General features: G+C 52.5%; 1 protein-coding gene across 1 annotated transcript; it reads right to left on the bottom strand.

The window, feature by feature from the left end:
• Window positions 1–5,778: 5,778 nt before the first annotated feature.
• FADS6 (fatty acid desaturase 6) lies at window positions 5,779–19,921 on the bottom strand (the record flags this gene model as incomplete). Its single annotated transcript, XM_079725833.1, has 6 exons — window positions 5,779–6,050; window positions 6,638–6,817; window positions 8,247–8,434; window positions 9,698–9,878; window positions 18,958–19,124; window positions 19,759–19,921. The coding sequence occupies 6 exons, from the start codon at window positions 19,919–19,921 to the stop codon at window positions 5,901–5,903; spliced, it is 1,029 nt and encodes a 342-aa protein (XP_079581959.1). The 3' UTR covers window positions 5,779–5,900.
• Window positions 19,922–21,161: the final 1,240 nt, after the last annotated feature.

Here is a 21,161-nt window from a genome sequence, read left to right as displayed (position 1 = left end):
ACAGGTTTGACCCCGATAAGATGCTGTCCAGGTCGGGCCAGAGAGAATTTTAAACCTTGGAGATCTTGTTGCTTAATCGTCCTCCCCTTTACATAGGTGAGGGAACAGAGAGGAGCGTCTTGCCCTCTGTACCAAGGGCAGAGCCAGATCTCCCACCCTTGTCCAGCAGGCTGGAATAGGGTGAGGCGAATGAGGCAATGGCCTGGAGTGCAAAATTTAAGGGGGCGCCAAAAACCTCAGTAATCAAAGTAATAATCTTGTAATGCAATGTTTCAGAAGATCAAAATTAAGGCAAAAAAATCCACAATAAACGATGTATTTTTATTTTTTTAATTTATTTTTTATACAGCAGGTTCTTATTAGTTATCTATTTTATACATATCAGTGTATATATGTCAATCCCAATCTCCCAATTCATCCCACCACCACCACTATCTCCCCCTCGACTTTCCCCCCTTGGTGTCCATACGTTTGTTCTCCACATCTGTGTCTCTATTTCTGCCTTGCAAACCGGTTTATCTGTACCATTTTTCTAGATTCCACATACTTGCGTTAATATACGATATTTGTTTTTCTCTTTCTGACTTACTTCACTCTGTATGACAGTGTCTAGGTCCATCCACAACTCTACAAATGACCCAATTTCGTTCCTTTTTATGGCTGAGTAATATTCCATTGTATATATGTACCACATCTTCTTTATCCATTCGTCTGTCAGTGGGCATTTAGGTTGCTTCCGTGACCTGGCTATTGTAAATAGTGCTGCAGTGAACGTTGGGGTGCATGTGTCTTTTTGAATTATGTTTTTCTCTGGGTATATGCCCAGTAGTGGGATTGCTGGATCATATGGTAATACGAGATGTATTTTTAAATGACAGGTCCGTAGTCACATCTGACCCAGTGATCCTGATGCTGCCTCCCCCACCCTTCCCCCAAGGGCCTTCTTGTGAAGCACATCCTTGGTGAAGCCTTTCCTGCCCCTTCCTCTCCCAAGCTGGGTTAGGGCCCCTTTTTGCCCCTGCAGCACTCCAGCCCATCATTACCTATTACACTGCTTTATCATTCTTTTTTTTTAATAAATTTTTTTAAATTTTATTTATTTATTTTTGGCTGCGTTGGGTCTTCGTTGCTGCACGCAGGCTTTCTCTAGTTGTGGCGAATGGGGGCTACTATTCGTTGCGGTGCACAGGCTTCTCATTGCAGTGGCTTCTCTTGTTGTGGCGCATGGGCTCTAGGCACGCGGGCTTCAGTAGTTGTGGCTCGCGGGCTCTAGAGCTCAGACTCAGTAGTTGTGGCGCACGGGCTTAGTTGCTCCGCGGCATGTGGGATCTTCCTGGACCAGGGCTAGAACCCGTGTCCCCTTCATTGGCAGGCGGATTCTTAATCACTGCGCCACCAGGGAAGTCCCTATCGTTCTTAAATTATTTTTTTACTGAAGTTGTCGACTGAAAGAAAAATGCACAATGTACACATCGTGAGTTCAGTTTTATTCCGGGACCTTACTAAGGACTGTAGCCCAGGAGACAGCCTCTCAGATTACTCTGAGAAACTGCTCCAAAGAGGTAAGGGAGGAGCCAGGATATATATGAACTTTTTTTTGCTGGGAAAAACATGTAGTCAAGCAAAAAAAGATTATCGCTAATCACAAAGAACAGACATCTCGAGTTAATGCTTTTAGTGCTTTTCCATGTAAGATGCAAGAATATGGGGTCACTGAAATTTTTCCTTAGATATATAAATTAACTATCTAGGGGCCAGTATATCCAAAGCACAGAATGCTTCCTGTTTTTCCCCATCCTGAATTCCCCTTAGGGATCGTTGTCAGTGGGTGACTGCAGTAGCTAATGGCTTGATTCTTGTAGAACTGGAATGGCAGGCAACATTTTTTTCTTTACAAAGTACAATGAACAGAAAAGTGCACAAACCATAAGTGTACTATTTGATGAGTCACCACAAAATATAACCATGTAATCACCACTCAGATCAAGTAGAACATGGCCAGCACCCCCAGGAGGTCCTTGTGCCCCTTCTAGTCACTTCCCCTCCCTCGTACTCAGAGGTAAATACTGCTCTGATTTCTAATAAGTCATTGTGTTTTGTGCTCATCCCACTAGACCAGGAGTAGGCAAACTACTGTTTGCAGCCCAAATCCTGCCCACCACCTGTTTTTGTATAACCCACAAGTTCATGGCTGTTACATTCTTAGTTTTTCTAAAACTGTAAAGAATAATGTTCTGCAACATGTGAAAACTACATAAAGTTTAAAAAAAAATTCTTTTAGGGACTTCCCTGGCGGTCCAGTGGTTAGGAGTCGGAGCTTTCACTGCCGGGGCCCGGGTTCAATCCTTGGTTGGGGAACTAAGATCCTGCAAGCCGCGCGGCATGGCCAAAATATATATATATATGTATGTGTATATATATATATATATATATACATACATATATATATATATAAAAAACACAGTGATGCTCATTTCTTTACATATTGTCTCTGGCTGTTTTTGCACTTTGATGGCACAGTTTGTTTGTTTGTTTGCGGTACACGGGCCTCTCACTGTTGTGGCCTCTCCCGTTGCAGAGCACAGGCTCCAGACGCGCAGGCTCAGCGGCCATGGCTCACAGGCCCAGCTGTTCCGCAACACGCGGGATCCTCCCGGACCGGGGCACGAACCTGTGTCCCCTGCATCTGATGGCACAGTTGAGTAGTTGTGACAGAGACCATATCATCCACAAAGCCCAAAATATTTACCATTTTGCCTTTTACTGAAAAAGTTTGTCAATTCCTGCACTAGATGGTAAGCTCCAGAAGATTGGGGCCCAATCGCATTCACTCTTTTATCCCCAGAGCTTTGCACAGTGCCCGGCACATAATGGATGTTCATAAAGAATTTGCTTAACGATACATTTATTAAGACGGGAGGAAGAGGAGATTCAGGATCTGACACCCCAGAAAGCCCTATAGGGCTCCCTACCCAGAGGTAGTATGTCTGGGGGTTAAGAGCAGGAATTCTGGAGTTGGACACACCAGGTTTGAATCTTTCTTCGTCCACTTACTAGCTATATGACATTGATAAGTTTAATCTCTTTATGGCTTATCTTCACAATATGTAACGTGAGGGGAAAATAGTACCAATTTCTTGTAAAGATTGAAGTTAGATAGCATAGGTAAAAATGTGCTGCAAGTTCTGAATTGATGTTAGCTATCATCATCATTGTAAACATCACCTCCGATACACCTGTTAGTTCGACCATAGGTCTCTGCAGAGCCCTAGAAGGGCTTCATTCACTCCTGTCATCTCCCCTCATTTCTCAAGCCCCAAGCAATCCCAGCCACAATCCCAGCGTAACAGAAAATCAAGCTTCAAAGTGATGGAGTGTTCTTGGGTGCTTATTGTACAGCCAAGTCTGGTACCAGGGCCTCCAGCTGCAGCGCATTCCCCACTCAAGCCCAGATCAATAACGAGTCACTGTTGTATTAGGATGGTTTTATTTTTATTTTTTAAATAAATTTATTTATTCATTTATTTAGTTTTTGGCTGCATTGGGTCTTCGCTGCTGCACACAGGTTTTCTCTAGTTGCTGAGAGCTGGGGCTACTCTTGGTTGCGGTGCGCAGGCTTCTCATTGCGGTGGCTTCTCTTGTTGCGGAGCACGGGCTCTAGGCGCGCGGGCTTCAGTAGTTGTGGCTCGCGGGCTCTAGAGCGCAGGCTCAGTAGTTGTGGCGCACGGGCTTAGTTGCTCCGCGGAACGTGGGATCTTCCCGGACCAGGGCTCGAACCCGTGTCCCCTGCGTTGGCAGGCGGGTTCTTAACCACTGCGCCACCAGGGAAGCCCTAGGATGGTTTTAATCATTAGCCAGGACTGTGCAATGGGGCCTTTTCTGATGTTGCATTTTTCATGTGGAGAATAAGCAGTTTGATTAATCGCATTCCCAGTCCTTAAGGCCACGTCTGAGTCACTAATGCATTTCAAAAGAGCCAGCCTCATTCCAAGAGGACTGCTTGGATCCAAACCTCTGCTCTATCAGTCAGCCTCCCAGGAGGAAACAGACGGCATGCTTAGAGGGGCTGACTGAAGAGAGTTTAATGAAGGAACTCTGTGCAGAGGTGTAGCAGGATGCAGGATGTGGTGAAGCGCCTCCAGGGCTAGCAATAGCTGAAAGCCAGTACCACCTCAGGCCCGGAAGGAGCAAAAGGAGGGACTGTTTCAGAAGTAGTGAAAGTTGTAGCTGTAGGAGAGGGCGCTGGACAGGAGGTGTGGGCTTTGGGACAGGAGCACAGGGTGGAGGAGAAGGTAATGGCTCTGGACGGGCAAGTGGCAGCTACCCAGCAGAGCCACCTAAAGCCACACCAGAGATGGGTTCCCTAACAGGACCCGGCTTAGAGAATGCCTTCACCTGCCCTCTGACCCCTCAGCCCATCCCATTTGCTGGCATTTAGCCTCCCCATCTTCAGGGTCACCACACCCTTCACCTCGTCCAAGGACTTCACTGAAAAACAAGGCAATTGTGTGCTCAGAATAGACTTGCATGTCCTCGACCAGAGATGATTTTTGCCCCCCAGGGGACATTTGGCAGTGTCTGTAGACATTTTTGATGGTCACAACTTGGGTTCCTGGAACCTAGTGGATAGAAGCTGGGGATGCTGCTAAACACCCTAGAATGCACAGGACAGGTCCCCAGCGACAAAGCACTATCTGGCCAAAATGTCATGGTGCTGAGGTGAGAAACCGTGTTTTAAACTAACTGCTCTGGCCTCCTGTCACAGGCTGGGCCTCCCTCTCTGTTTCTCCATCAGCCTCCAGCCGGGCCCTTCCTCCCGCCCTCTAATCCAGCCTCCAGCCAGGGCAGCTCCCAGCCCTCTCTCAAATCAAGGCTGCCCGCTTTGGGCTGAATGTCAGTGGTGTCCCCAGTACCTGGACCTCTTCCTCCGGCTGGCACCAGTAGTTCTCTTATAGTCCCACCTCGCTCCCAGGCTGCAGACCATCCTTTCACAGCCGAGCCGAGCCCTGGACCCCCAGCTCTTGTATCCGCACCCCCCACACACTCTCCTTCCCCTCCTTCCTCTCCTCTCTAAGGCCATCTGCCCTCCAGACCCTGTTCCCGGAACCCCTCTCCAGCCTCAGCGACCCTCCCAGTAATTTTCTCTCTCTTCCAATTGAGAATTCTTCCACCCCTTGTAAACATCATGAAACAAAGCAGACTTCTAGAGCTAGCCAAGGTCACGCTCAAAGCTATTTATACCCTTTCTCCCCTTATTTCGCCTGGAGTGCCCTCCCCACAGAACACACACTTTGATCTCACAGATGCTGTGGGTCTTGGGAGCTGCTGAGCCAGTGTCTTGCACAGGCTTCCGGGCTGAAAGCTTAGGAAGGTCTGCCACAGGTAACCTCTCCCTGTGGTCCCTGGGGAGAGGGCTTCTTAGGGGCCAGAACCTCACGGGCACAGGAAGAAGCAGTGGCCAACCGAGTGTGGGGCTCCCTGGCACCAGGGAGCGGACCCTTCTCTCTCGGTGTCCCCTCCTAGCCTGCCCCCTACATAGGGCCCCTCCTTACCCCCGTCCTATAGCCCTACCAAGGCTCAGAGCCAGCAGGGGAGGAATCCAGCTGTTCAGTCCTGAGATGAAGTTGACTGAGGTCCAGATTGACCGGAATGCCCAGCCACCTTTATTCCTTTCCTCCAGATATTCCTCAAAACCCGGAAAAGCAAGCAGGGCAGGTGACCCCCAGGCCCCCCCAGCATGAGCTCCCCGTCTCACTGCCCACCCCGCGCCTCCACACTCCAGGCAACCGAGCCACACCCACCGGGCAAGGACCCACACCCTCCCAACCCCAGGGATGGCCAACAGGAGAGCCGGGGGTGGGCCCGGACGGGAGAGCGGGGCGACTGCGCCAGCCCGCCCCTCACTGCAGCCCCACCAGCTCTGTGATGGGAGGGGTCCGCACCATGAGCTCCTCGTAGTGGTGGAGAAACAGCCGGAAGCGAGCCAGGTAGGAGTCCTCGTTGTACGGCAGCTGCTTCTCACGGAGGAACTGGGACACCACGGGCTTCACCTGCCAGAAGGTGGGCGGGAGGAGGGGCCGCTGAGCCGGGGCTGTGGGCAGGCCCATTGCCACTAGGACCCTTCCTCTGCCCAGCGCCCCCGCTCCTGTCTGCTTTGTCCCATGATGCTCCGGAGGAGCTGAGGGGTTTGGAGAATTCCCGCCTCCCATTTCCAGCAGGCAAGGGAAAGGGAGGGCTTCTCCCCAGCACCCTTCTCTGGAGCTCCCTAATCTGTGACAGGCCTCCTTTGCATAGGGGGATAAACCACAGCTCCTTTTCACCAAGCACCTACGGTGGGCCCAACATTTCAGATCCATTTCTTTATTTCATCCTCAAAGCCTGTCAGCGTAAGCACTACTTAGTCCCATTTTACAGATGAGGAAGCCGAGGCTCAGAGACATTCAGTTAACTTGCCCAGAGCCACACGGCTGGTAAGAAAACCAGGTGTCTCTGATCACAAACCCACACTGCTGCCTGTACCCTGGACTGACCTTCCTGGGACCCTCTAACGAGTTGGTTAGAGAACCCCGAAGGTGACTCCCCCTCCACCCTGAGATAGTTTCTTCATCCAAGCCCCCCCAGCCCGACCCTCATCTACCTTCAGGCACATGTTGTCGGAGAGCCTGGGGAAGAGGTGGTGCTCCACGTGGCAGCTGATGAGGGAGTGGCCGAACGCCCAGTCCAGCACGGGCAGCCGGGGCAGGTTAAGCACCCCCAGGCTCATCATGTGAATCCGTTGGGGCTTCTTGTCCCGGGAGAACATGGGCAGCCCGATGTGCTGTGACAGACACAAGGGTCACGCCCTGGGGCTGGGCCGGGCAGCCCTGTGCCTCCCCACCCCGCCTCAGGCATCCTCAGCTAGCACCCCGGGGACCCTTGGGTTCTTCTGTCTTCCTCACCTCCCACTCCAGCAGGACCCAGTAGAGGCGTGAGGAAGCTGAGGTCCTCCACCCAGCTCCGATGCAACCCTGTCTGTGCCCCTCGCTGAGTCTCGCCCGTCTCTGGGTTCCTCTCCCTATCTGTGCAATGAAGGGCTTGGCCTGGGTGCCTCTCTGATCTCGTGGTCCTCTAAGCCCACGACTGCCCACCACTGTCCCTCATGTCCCTGTGCCTGCATCCCAAAGAGACCCTTCTCTGCTTTTTTTCACCAGTCAAAATCCTGCTCATGGTTCAAGATCAAGTGTGCACATCCTTGTGTATTTTTTCATTCACCAAGGATGTACAGGGCTTCCCTGGTGGTGCAGTGGTTAAGAATCCACCTGCCAATGCAGGGAACACGGGTTTGAGCCCTGGTCCGGGATGATCCCACATGCCGCGGAGCAACTAAGCCCGTGCACCGCAACTACTGAGCCCGCGTGCCTAGAGCTCGTGCTCTGCAACAAGAGAAGCCACCGCAATGAGAAGCCCATGCACCACAACAAAGAGTAGCCCCCGCTCACCACAACTAGAGAAAGCCCGCACGCAGCAACGAGGACCCAATGCAGCCAAAAATAAATAAATAAATAAATGTATTTAAAAAAAAAAAAAAGATGTATAAACGCCTGCTCTGCCAGGCACTGTCCTCGGTCTAGAGGATGTGGAAGTGAACGGGAGCTTCTGCTCTAGCAGGACAAGCAGATGGGACACAACTATGGGATTATGTCATGGGATTCAGTCATTAATGGCAGTGTGGTAAGTGCTGGGATGGTCATATGCAGGATGCTCTAACCCGGGGTCTTCACTTGTGCCGGGAGCAGGGAGGTGACCATCCCTGGAAATGGCCCAGAACTGAGTGCTGAGCTGCTGGCCTCCCATGAAGACCTTCGTCTCCAGCTCCTGCATCCGCCTGCCTCGACACGTGTGTGCTGGGACCTCTGCGATGGCCCTTGGGCTTATCACAGTAAGAGCCCTGGAGGTAGGAGCTGGGGTCCTATTCACTTGTGTCCCCACAGAGCTTAATCTAGTAACCTACACATAGAAGCTTCTTAATAAATCTCTGATCTGTGTGTGAATGGCAGCCAGTGTTGAAGAGAGCTCCTTACCTGGGACCAAAACTCTCTGTGATGACCCACAGAGAGAAAGGAAGAGAGAGGGTGGGCAGGGGAGGTGGAGGGATGCTTCCTCAGGTGGCCTCTCTCTCCCCCTGGAACCTAGAGTCCAGCCTGCACCAGGCACCCTGGAGAGTGATCCCTGTAGCCCCCCAGCACTCAGGGTGGGGGAGGCCTCACCTGGAAGATGTTGACATGAAGGTAAGGGTGGGCCAGCAGGGATCTGGTGATGAGCATGCAGACCAGGGCTGAGCTGGGGCTCTGGAAGCCAGACACATTCAGCAGCAGCCAGTAGTGAGAATAAAGGCCCAGGGAAATCAGGCTAAGCGTCCGCAGGGCTGTCCTGAGCTCCACCTCTCTCAGCCGTTCTGCCAGAAGAGGCAAGAAATAGAGGGAGGGGTTGGCAAGGTTCCGATCCAACATGAGTTGGCTCCCTGGTGGCTCAATAGTGCAAACTAGGGTGACCTAGGTGTTCAGTTCATCCATACACAGCCCTGAAAAGTAGGTTCGCCCATTTTCTTTTCTTTTCTTTTTTTTTTGGCCGCGCGGCTTGCAGGATCTTAGTTCCCTGACCAGGGATCAAACTCGGGCCCCAGCAGTGAAAGCACCGAGTCCTAACCACTGGGCCTCCAGGGAATTCCCTTTTGTTTTTTGGGGTTTTTTTTGGTTCTCACCCATTTAATGGATGAGAAAACAGAGCATTAAGCAACCTGACCAAGGTCAGTCTGATAGTAAGTGGTGGCCTGGGACTTGAGCCCAGGTCTGGTTGTCCCCTAGCCCCTGCTCTTTCCACCGTATGCTATTGCTCCTATGATACTAAAAATCATAACATGCAATAGAGTGTGAGGCACTTAGAAAGCATTTTTACATCTATGATCTCATTATGCCTTCACACCATCCTTTTTTTTGAAAAAAACGTATTTAATAAATAATAACACAAGTGAATGTTTATAACATGATCAGGGATTATTAAATAGACAACAAGCTGATGGTAAATGAGGCTTGTATACCAAATATAAAGAGTAAAGGTTATTCATTTATTTATTTAGGCATTTGATGCCTTCCCATGCAACTTTCTAGTCTTCTCAGATAGCCACAGAGCTTTTTAAATTTTTATTTTATTTTACTGTGGTAAGAACACTTAACATGAGATTTATCCACATAGGTTTTAAAGTGTGCGATACAGTACTGTTGTCTATGGGCACAGTGTTATATAGCAAATCTCTAGAATTTATTCATTTTGCATAACTGAAACTTTATGCTCATTGAACAGGGACTTTGCATTTTCCCCTCCCCTCAGCCCCTGGTACCACCATTCTATTCTTTGCTTCAATGAGTCTGACTACTTTAGATACCTCATATAGTAAGTGGAATTGTTTCACACCCTCTTTGAGGAGCAGGTAAGAACCTGAGGTCCAGAGAGGTTAAGTTACCTGCCTGTGGTCACCAGCCGGTAAGTGGCAGAGCCAGACTTGGCCCCAGGACCAAGGTTCTTTCCACCCTGCCTGGCTGTCTCAGAAAGTTTCTGTCTGGTCTTAACTCAGGGCTTCTCACTTCTTCCATGAAGCCAGGAAAGGAAGGAAGGAAAGGGGGAACCAGATCTTTGCAGGGCCCAGCCCTGGCATACTCACCGACAGCCACCAGCGGGGTTAGGATGGGGATCAAGAAAGGAGCGAGGAACATGTAGACGTAGCGGTTGAGGCAAGGCAGCTTCCACGTGCTTGAGTCCCCCAGGCCCAGCACGTTGGTGTAGCCATGGTGCATCTTGACGTGTCCGTACTTGGCGTGCTCTGCAGTGAAGGACGTGCATACCTAGAGGAGGGAGCCAGAAAGGGCGCTGGGGTCTGTATCAGGCACAGGAGAGCAAAGCAGGATCTTCGGAGCCTTGAAAACACCCTCCCTCCCCAGACCATGCATTTCCAGGCCTTCCTGCCTTCCACCCACAGCTCGTCAGCCTTGACCATCAACTCTCAGGGATCCACGACCACAGAGTGGCAGCCAGTCAAAGCAACCGCATCCACTTGGCGTGCAAAGCAGTTGACGGGCACAGCCCCCCGTGATTGCAGCCTGCAAGCCTGAGGATTGGACACACTGCAGGTAAAGCTCCTGGCATGTGTTGCCAATTATTTTGTGAGTGTTTATCTTTGAAACATCTGTACCTTCATAACACTGCTTTGCATTCTGGGCCCACAGCGGTGGGGGGGAGGGGTGCAGGAGTGGTCTGGGGGCGAAGAAAGGCCATCTTCTGAACTGTCCATGAGGGTGCCCCGGTGGGGACCAAGAGTTCACTTCTTCCTGGGGTGACTCTTCTCTGGCGTGACCCCCTGTGGGATTCTCTGAAGCTGGCAGTGAGCAGCAGCAGCTCTGACTCCAAGAGCAGTCATTCTGAATGTAAAAGAGGTGCTAAGGTGTTTCTTATGCAAATATATGCAAATGAACATGCAGCCATCAGCCTCTTCCAATATTTTATCCAAGCCAGAAGATGTTGCTAATTTTACCGAAGATGCTGCCTGCCTGTTTCCAGGAGGACGTGAAGGGTTTCCCAGTGCCAGTCACTGTGAGCCCCATACAGACAGCAGAACACACTCAGTTGAGTGTTCAGCATTCTGCACATTATACATGTAACTCATTAATCTTAAGCCTGGTGGGGTGGGGGAGGGTTATTATTATTATTATTATTATTATTATCAGTGCTGTTATTATTCACAGCTGACACAAGCAGAAACTGAGATAGAGGCCACGTGCCCACCCCAGCTCACTCAGCTAAGTAGGTGGCAGAAGTGGGATTTCAACCCTGGTTCCATCCAAGATAAGGCATAAAACCCCTGGGATGAGTCACTGTAACAGAGTATGAACCCAGGCTTGGAGTCCAGGCAGCAGAGACAAAACCGCGAGAAGACAGATAAGGAACGACACTGTCTTCCCACTGTCTGCAGAGACTCTCTCCCTTAGAACGAAATGAAGCCGAAAAGTAGGATATGATGTCACAACGGCAGTTTCACAACAGACAGGGGAAGATAGTCAAACCAACACTGTACGGGCCCCTCTCAAGGCAGAGGATGTGAAGGTAAATGTTGATTCTGCGACAGTGGGCCTGTGGAGTTCACAGAAACAGGAGAGGTGCTTCGCTCTCAGATGATGTAACCCACAGAGGGGTGGGTCTGCTCTCTGGTTTCGTAACCTTGCAAAGGGACAGAACCTGGGGGAGGTTGCAGAAGGTGGGCAGGTAACCTGTCAATTAAAGTGATGTCTCTTCCAGGCCTGCTGGTCTGGAAGGACCTGCTGCTCAAGAGGGCCAGGCAGTTGGTTCAACAGAGGGGCCTCCGCCGGGGTCTGCCAGGACCTCCTCAGAGGCCAGCCTGCCTCTGTCCAAGGCCTGCAAGTGTGTTTTGAATCTCACGGTTCTGTAACCAGAAGAAGCGACTGTTTTTAACTCTTCCTTCCTCGTACTTCTGCTCTGAGGGCCGATCCTGTCTGCATTGCTTCTTTCTTCAAGAAACGTCAGCTGAATGCAGCAATCTGCTCTTCCTTCTGGCCCAAGCTCCACATCTCCTCACTGACCGCACTTTGAGTAGCAAGGCCAGAAACGACCTGGGGCCTGAACCCTACCAAGCCTGGTAAGAACTTGACCCTCAGGGGCCTGGTAGGGCCAGGTGCTCAGCCACGTGCCCAGACCTGGGAATGGGGGGCGGGGGCAGGGATGAGCCACCTGTATGGTCCAACGTAACACATGATTTGTGACTCAGCACAGGCTTCCAGAGTCTGTGTGCTTTGCCTTTTTATATAACTAAGAAGAGATTTGAGGCTGTTTCTATAAGACTGGAATTCTCCCTCCCATCTAGATGTTCTTTCCAGAAGAAGAAGGAACGCGGTGGGTTTGGGAGAAGGAGAGATTGGACGTGGACTGCGGTGTGTCTCACTTGCACCCATCAAGGGGCGGGAGGATGTAGCCACATGCTACAGACGATCCTGCCGTACAGGATTATTTACAGGTCTCACCCAAGAGGATTTCCCATCCAGACCCAGAGAAAGTTCCAGAAGCTTCTTGATATCGCTACCCTCTGTACCCTCAGGAAGACTTAAGAGCCTAGGCCTCTTAGCCGCACTCAGGCTCTGCAAGTGGCCAGAGTGTGTGCAGGGCGGATGTCAGTATAATTCCTCTGGACATCCCCTCTCAGCTAAAATCAGAGGCCCCAGACCTCTCATTCACTCATTTAGTTTTTTCACTTAAGCATCCTCAGACCTCTGCCAGCAGCCAAAGGTAGTTATCTAATATTCTCCTCTTTTATTTTTTACACAAACAATACTTTGCAGGATTAAAAACCATCATTATAAGAGTATGACACAAAGTTGGGTTTCAAATAGGTCACTTTACTGGATTGGAAGGGGAGGGGCAATACGAGGCAGGTGATGGGCCGGAGGCTGTAGGTGTGGCCACTGGGAGAGGTGAGGAGTGGGAGAGCAGGGATGGAGGGTGGGACCTGGGGGAAGGGTGAGGAGTGGGCGGAGGAGGAGGCATCAAGACAAAAGGGCCAAGTTTCCAGCTCGAGGCCTGGCGCATGGTGGGGTCACTGCAGAGATGGGGCAGGAGAAGAGGGCCACAGGCGTGGACCAGCTGAGAAAGAGGGGCTGGGGGTCGTCACAGGGGCAGCATCCCTCAGGCAGGAGGGACTCCAGGCTGGAGTCTGCCCAGCTTCCATTCCTCCCTCCAGACCCTCTCTCACTGATCCCAGGGCTGAGCAACCCCTTCACACTGGCTTCAGCGTTTGCGGGGTGGTGGGGTGCTTCTGAGGCTCCACAGGCCTCAGCAATTGGTTTGTCAGATAAAGTATAGTGCACCCACATAAATTAGAATCTCAGATAAACAACCATTTTTTATAGACATATATTCCAAACACTGCCTGCATTTCTTGTTTATCTGAAGACCAAAGTTCACTGGGCATCCTGGATTTTTTTTTTTTTTTGGCTGTGTTGGGTCTTCATTGCTGTGCACGGGCTTTCTGTAGTTGTGGCGAATGGGGGCTACTCTTTGTTGAGGTGCATGGGCTTCTCATTGTGGTGGCTTCTCTTTGTTGCACAGCATGGGCTCTAGGCACGCAGGCTTCAGTAGTTGTGGCTCGCGGGCTCAGTAGTTGTGGCTCGCGGGCTCAGTAGTTGTGGCGCACGGGCTTAGTTGCTCCATGGCATGTGGGATCTTCCAGGACCAGGGCTCTAACCCATGGTCCCCTGCACTGGCAGGCAGATTCTTAACCACTGCGCCACCAGGGAAGTCCTGCATCCTGGATTTTTATTTGCTACATCTGGCAGCCCTACTCAGTGAGAACACAAGTCACTGAGCGCGAGTCCTCAGGTACCACGCGGGCTCTCCCACTAACAGTGATGTGTTAGCACCTTTGGATAACAGAGGGGCCGCGGTGAGGGCGGAAGCCCGAGGAGCCTGGAGTGCCTCATCCTGCTGGGAGCGGCCTGGATGTGGTCGGGGCTGATCCTATCAAGCGGCTCTCGTGAAATTCTTTCCCTTTTCAGGCCTCGTCCCTAGAAACTCCCAGCTCCTCTGCTTGGCCCATGGGCCTCCTTTTCCCCTTTTCTCCAGAGTCCCCATGAGATTCTAGTGACTCCAGGTTTCTGTGGGTCCCTCATGCACTATGCTCTTCCCAGATCCATGCCTTTATCTGTACCTCTGCTCAGCCTGCAGCCACCTTCCCGCTTCTGGGCCTGGGATCAAGATCCCTGTCCTGGCAGTGTCTCCTCTGGACACTCTCACCAGGGGTTCTCAGCACTATTGACATTTGGGACCAACACTGTCTCAGCCCCCCAAGCTCCGCAGCAAACCCAGCCTCCCTCCAATCTCCCTTCACAACTGGGCAGCCACTGGGCCCCTGGGAGCAGCCCCACCCTTTTCCCTCCAAGCCCCTCCCCCTAGGGACACTCCTCAGACTAAGTGCTGCCACCCACAGACCACCTGATCTGCTCCTGGGTCCTCGGCCTCTGGGGGCCAGTGGGCAAGCCCACCCAGAGGCAGGCTTTTAGAGACCCTCAGGAGTTGGAATCACCATGAGAACCCTTAAAAGTACATTTTGCAAATCTGCACGTGATAAAATGGCACAAACACACACACACACACACACCAATGTCAATGTCCTGGGTTTGCTGTTGAATGACATTTACATAAATGTAACTATTGGGGGAAACTGGGTGAAGGATCCACTGGACCTCTGTCCTCTCTGATCTATTTTTGCAATGTCCTATGAATCTATAATTTTTTCTAAAATAAAAAGGTTTTATTTTTTAAGTATATTTTGTACTGCAGATCTGCGTTTGCCTGCTAAATAATTCTTTTAATTAAAAAACTTAAAAATCACAGTGGCGCAAACTCAGATTACCACCCCTCGGGGGGCGGGAGGGGCCGAACAGAAGATCAGAGGATAACGGCCACCCTGAACTCGTGGCAAGAGAACGCTGGAGCGTCATGACCCGGCTGGGGGTTCTCGGCTCTGTTTCCACCACCACCACCACACGGGACTGGAACGAAGGTGACGGCATTTCCCTGGGTGACACCCCTCCCCCACGGCAGAGCTGGCCTGTGCTCTCTGTGGACCATCTGTGACTCCACCCCCGTAGCACAAAGCCAACTTCAGAAGGAGGGTTTGAAGTTGAGACACAGTGGAGCTTAGTAACTGGTACAGCCTGTTCCCTCCTACTCAGGGGAACATCTTGATAGTGAGTGACTTGCAAGGGAGTCCCTAAAGCCCTCTTGACTGCAGGAGTTAATCTTTCCCAACTAAAAATAGAGTTGTCATATGATCCTGCAATCCCATTCCTGGGCATGTGTCTGGAGAAAACTATAATTCGAAAAGATACATGCACTCCAATGTTCATTGCAGCACTATTTACAATAGTCAAAACAGGGTAACAACCTAAATGCCCAGTGACACATGAATGGATAAAGAAGATGTGGTATATATATACTATGAAATACTACTCAGCCATAAAAAAGAATGAAATAATGCCATTTGCAGCCACGTGGATGGACCTAGAGATTATCATACTAAGTGAAGGAAGTCAGAACGAGAGAGACAAATACTATACGATATCACTTATATGTGGAACCTAAACTGTGACACAAATGAACTTATCTACGAAACAGAAACAGACTCACAGACATAGAGAACAGACTTGTGGTTGCCAAGGGGGAGGGGGGAATGAGGGAAGGATAGACTGGGAGTTAGCGATTAACACCTGCAAACTATTATACATAGCATGGATAAACAACAAGGTCCTCCTGTATAGCACTGGGAACTATATTCAGTATCCTGTGATAAACCATAATGGAAAAGAATATGAAAAAGAATGTGTGTGTGTATACATATATATATATATGGAAAACTGAATCACTTTGCTGTATAGTAGAAATTAACACAACATTGTAAATCAACTATACTTCAATAAAATAAATTTTAAAAAAATCTTTCCCAAGCTTCAGTACTTAAACCATGGGGGCCTGCCTGCCCCAGCCTGCCCCCCACATTCCTGTGGCCTTTGACTGGCAGTCTCCAAGGATATGACTGACAGTCCCCAAGAATATAACTAGTAGTCCCTATGACATAGCCCAGGCCAGGGTGATCAGTGGGCAAGGTAGAGGGTCAGAAGTACACTACTAGAGGAAATGGAACATTCTGGTGTAGACTGGAAATGGGTCTTCAGAGGGAAGTTCATCCTGGTGTGGGTGAACTTCCTGGTGTATGATTTTGGATACTTTTGCAGAGAAACAACAGCAACCTGGATGTCAGCCACCGCCTCCATCCTGCCAGCTCCTCCCCTCAGATCTGATGGGTCAGAGTGACCTGTCTCACCCCCAGCTCTTGACAGCAGACCTTCAGACAAACCAGGCAAAGGCTGGGTGCCCCAGGAAAGCCAGTGACATTCAGCTGACACCTGAGGCTGCAACTAGTGGACTAGATTCTTCTATAGTGATGCTGCCTCCTGAGGGTCTCGGTTTGGGAAGAGCACAGGCAGCCAACAAGAGGAGGATTACAGAGAGACAACAGGACGTGGCAGACGGGGAAAGCCAGGGATCCAAGAGGGTCCCAGGTCGCCCACTGAGATCCTGCATGTCGAGAGCTAGTCCTTCGTGTGATGCAAAGGACAGGTGGTGGTCCAGGGCCTGAACAAACAACCCCCTCAACACACACACACACACACCTCCACTGAGCTTTGCATAAGTTGGTCAACCTTTCAGTTAAAAATAAACCGCTAACAGACAAAACAAAACAAATAACAACAAAAATCACTAACCCTGGGACTAGCCTGGTGGTCCGGTGGATAAGACTCCGCGCTCCCAATGCAGGGGGCCCGGGTTCAATCCCTGGTCGGAGAACTAGATCCTGCACACCGCAACTAAGAGTCCGCATGCTTCAGCTAAGATCCCGAGTGCCACAACTAAGACCCCGCGCAGCCAAAATAACTAACTAAATAAATAAATTTTTCTTTTAAATTACTAACCCTTTCCTTGCAGTTGACTGTGTTCCCTCCAGAGGAAAAAAAAAGAAAGAAACTTGTTACTTCGAAGCAAACATTGAAGAGTCAGGCCCAAACCCTAAATGAAGATCTAGGATGTCTCGTTTAATCCTCATGCTGGCTTCACGAGGGAGGTAACATTATTCTCATTTATTAGGTGAGGAAACTAACACTTAGATGCTGGTCCAAAGGCAGCCATTGTGTCCAAAGTGCCCCTGATGCTGTCCCCTGCCTGGCAGACAAGACCCAGGACTCCACTCGCCCCACCATGCCATGGGCTGAGGAGGTGAAGCCACCCCTCCTTCTCATTGAGAGCTGGATCTTCCCCAGAGGGTGGCCAGAGCCATGCCTTGATGGGGGCGTGGAAAAGTGGAGGCCTCCCACTCAGGTTGGCCAGCTGAGAAACTTGTGACCTGCCCGCAGCTGATTGCAACATAGCAGCCTCTGTCACAACACGGAGGTGACAGCCAAGCCCCCCCACTATGGGGGGGCTCACCCACCTCTAGGCTGTGACCCTTCAGCAGCTGGCTCTTCCCTGGACCTTGTCCCCCCATCATCTGCAGGGTCATCATCAACAAATATTGAGTTCAGCCCCGTGCCAGGAGCTAAAGGGACAAAGAGGCAAAGATGAGGCCACCGCCCTGGGTCCCAGGGGACAAGAGGAGGTGCAGCCACCAGGCTGCCTAGGTCCTTCGGGGGGGGGCCACGTGCTCTGGTTCGCCTGGAGCCCTCCAGCTGAGGAGCCTGGGAAGACTTCTCCTTCTCAGCTGCCCCCAGGCCCCTGGGACTCAGTACAGCTTTGTCAAATCCACACAGAGCTAACCCTCCCTCTCGTGTCCCATGTGACTGCCTAACATGCCCAGTTCCTCCCCTGCCTGTAATGACAAACTTAGGGGGCATCTGACCCTGGCTCCACGGTTGGGCCTGCACCTTAGAGTCTGGCTGGGACCAGTGCCCAGGGGTCCCCGGGAAGGAGAGTGTCTTGAAATGGACCCTGAGGACCCATTGGTTCCCCCTTGTCCTTGGCACTTTAGAAATGTGTGCGAGGGACTTCCCTGGTGGTTCAGTGGCTAAGACTCCACACTCCCAATGCAGGGGGCCTGGGTTCGATCCCTGGTCAGGGAACTAGATCCCACACGCCGCAACTAATAGGAGTTCCCACGCCCCAACTGAAATAAAAAAGATCCTGCAAGTGGCAACTAAGACCCGTGCAGCCAAGTAAATAAATAAATACTAAAAAAAAAAAAAGAAAAGAAACGAAAAAGAAATGTGTGCAGGTGGGAGAGATGGGTTTGGGGAAAATGAGGGCAATGGAGAGTTCTGGGTAGGAAATGCTTCCTCTCACCCAACCGATGCAGTATAATTTTATAAAACGTTGTGTGTGTGTGTATGTACAGTTACGTAGAGTTTTATAAAGTTATATAACTTTATTAAAAGTTAATAACTGAGGGAATTCCCTGGCAGTCCAGTGGTTAAGACTCCGCACTTCCACTGCAGGGGCCACGGGTTCGATCCCTAGTCGGGGAACTAAGATCCCGCATGCCACGAGGCATGGCCAATAAATAAATAAAAGCTCTTTTAAAAAGTTAATAATTGAGTTAACTGGTCATGGTAACCAGTTCCTGGCAAAAAAGGGCTGTTTCTGGTACCAGCTTTCATATTAGTTCATAAGGGACCTGGGTGGCCACAGGAGAGGCCGCCTGGAAAGGAGGGAAGGGGCTCTCAGAAGAACTGGGAGGCCTGAGACGAGTCCAGAGAGAAGGGCAACCTGGCCAGAAACCTTTGCCTTCCTGACCGTGCCCATAGGTTGAGGCAGCATAGGGAGAGGGTGGAAGCAGGGGGGCCAAGGGTCAGGAGAGAGGAGGCGCCTTCCTGGTACAGCCGTGGGGAAGCAGGGGGCTTCTGGATGGCTTGGCCATTGTCAGGTGTCGGGAGATGGCAGAGCTGGGGTGCTGTGACACCAGTCCCCTGCTTCCCTGCCCTTTGGTCTGTGGTTCACATCCTAAACCCTGATTGCAAAACCAGGAGGCCCCGAAGGTGTAGCCAGGACCTGCCAACCACACGCATCCTGGTGGGAGGAGGAAGCTCTACCACCCTTGGCCCAGGGCTGCAGAGAGGCGAGCCGGTGCCCCCAGGAGAAACGGGTGCTCAGACCACATCGGCTGCCACAGTTAAATACTCATCATTCCTCATGCAGCCCTCTACCCTCTCAAGGGCTTGGGGACGTGCACGCACACCCACCGTAGTGAAGGCTGCACACTTGGGCCCACAGACCACAGCTGCAGCTGCCGGCCCTCGAGGGCACACACAGCTGCACACACCTGGATTCTCACACACAGTACCAGCAGCTGCTCCCACCCAGTCCCAGGCTCACCTCCACAAAGAAAAGCACCAAGATCTTGCTCCAGCGTTTGGACTCGGTGAGGGCACCATGAGTGGCAAGGTGGCTGCCCTTGACAGTGAGCGTGTAGTGGCACACACCCAGCATGGTGATGCCCAGGGCAAAGACCAGGAGATTCTCAGAGCGCAGGCACAGGAACCCTGCATGGAGAAGGGAGAGTGGGTGTAGGGGGAGCGGTAAGGACAGGGCCTTTCTCTGGTTCTTGGAGATCTGGGCCCAAACAACCCAGCCCGCATCCCTGGGAGCCCATGCCGAAGCGGGCCCAGTCCTGAGGACTGCCACAGACAGCGGTGAGGCAGGTCCCATGGTGGCCTGAGGGGCATGGGTTGGCTCTCTCTACCGGATTTGGGACAAAACAGCCCCACTGACTCACCAAGGAGACGCTGGGAATCTTGCTTCTGCACCCCAGCCAGAGGAGTGATGGTGTGGAGGGCATGGTGGGGGGTCCAGGCCAGGAGAAGTCCAGGGAACGCTCCCATCCTCCCTCTCACTGCCCTCACCCCATCCCTGGTGTCCCCCTGGAGCATCCTCTCCTTCCCCAGGCCACCTCATCCTTCCCTGCCTCTCCCTGACTCGGCTCAACTTTCTCCTCCACTGCCCTTCGTACCATCAGGGCTCCTCTGGGGATACAGGCAGGACACCCCGACTAGACTTTCGGGGTTGACCCTCTGTCCTGGGGTCCCGGGCCCCCCAGCCCTCTCCGTCTCCCTCCCCCGCCTCCCACCGCCCCCATCCCAGCCGGACCCCTGATCGCCCTGGCCCCGTGTCCCTCACCGGGTGGCAAGGCGAGGAGGCTGAACGCGAGGATGGCGCAGTCCACGCCGTGGCGCTCCCACCACGAGCTCACCCTCACCACGTCCTGGACCCGCACCTCCAGCTCGCCCAGCAGCGCCTCGGCCCCGCCGTTCGCACGGAGCGCGCCCCGCGCCGGTTCCATGGGCTCCGAGCGGCGGGCTCGGCGCCCGCGGAGGACTCGGAAGACGCGGAGCGTCTGCGGCGCCGGGCGGGCTATAGGCGCAGAGCGCGAGCCGGGGCGGGGCGGGGCCGGGCGGAGTCACGCGCGCGGCTGGGATTCCCCGCCCCCTGGTGTCAGGGCGCGTGCCGGGCGCCAGGGCTCCTGCAGCCGCGCGCTGCGGCGTCCCGGCCCGGGGCCGACGTCCCGGCCCGGGGCCACCCTCCCGGCGGGCAGGACCAGAATCGCCGCAGGAGGAGCGCGCAGATGCGCGGGGGTGGGGAGGCCATCCGGAGCCAGAAGCAGCTCGCGGTCCAGGGGCCCCGGCGGGGGCGGGGCGGGGGCACAGAGACCTCAGGGGAGACCCCCGAGGGCCTCCCCTGATTGCCTGATCTCAAATAACTCCCTCGCGTTCTCCCGGACCCCGCACCCCGCTCGGGTTTGTGGTACCATTTTTATCCCATAGCTTAAGTATTTTTCTCAGTAGCACTTAGCGGACTCTCCCACACAAGACACGGACATTTGTTCCCTGTCTCCACCGACCGACTGGACGCTGGTGCCGCCAGGCCTCACTTTGCCGATTTTGCTCAAGCTGTATCTCCAGTACCTTAAACAGTGCACGAAAATATTTTTGAATTCATGGGACAGAAACTTCAAGGCCTCACTCTACCCAGACCAGTGGGGGAGCGGGGGCACCCCTTTGAATCCGGCTTTAGCAGCGGTGACCCGTGGAGGGTTGGCTTCCCAGCCCAGTGGCTTTGGGGGTGAGAAGGGATAGCTATAGGGAAAACACGTTCCGAGCTCACCATTCCAGGTGGGGTCCCTCTGCAGGGCCGCTCACTCGGGGGCGGTGCCCGGGTCTGAAGGCCAAGGCAAACAGCCCCCAAGACTTGGGAGCAGCACCCGTCCTAGCCCTTCCCATCAGCCCAGGCCCCGACCCAGCGCTGCTGGAGGCTGGCCTTGGCCCCAGGAGCACGAGACACTGTGTTCTGCAAACACCCTTCTCGGCTCCTGAGGGTCCTTTCTCCTTTTTCTTTTTTGTTTAACTTTCCCCCTGGTTTTATATTGAAGTCCCTTTAAAAATGAGGTCTGGGATGGTGAGGGCAGCAGCAATGGCCTCAGGAGACCTTTGGAGAGGGGGAGGGGGAGGGGGAGGGGGAAGAGGGGAAGGTGGCGGGAGGGAAGAGATGGAGGAGAAGTCTGTGAAAGAGGATCAGGAACACTT

The sequence above is a fragment of the Hyperoodon ampullatus genome (assembly GCF_949752795.1).
Source record: "Hyperoodon ampullatus genome assembly, chromosome: 19".
Lineage (NCBI taxonomy): Eukaryota > Metazoa > Chordata > Mammalia > Artiodactyla > Ziphiidae > Hyperoodon > Hyperoodon ampullatus.
This window is presented reverse-complemented; position numbering and strand designations above follow the sequence as displayed.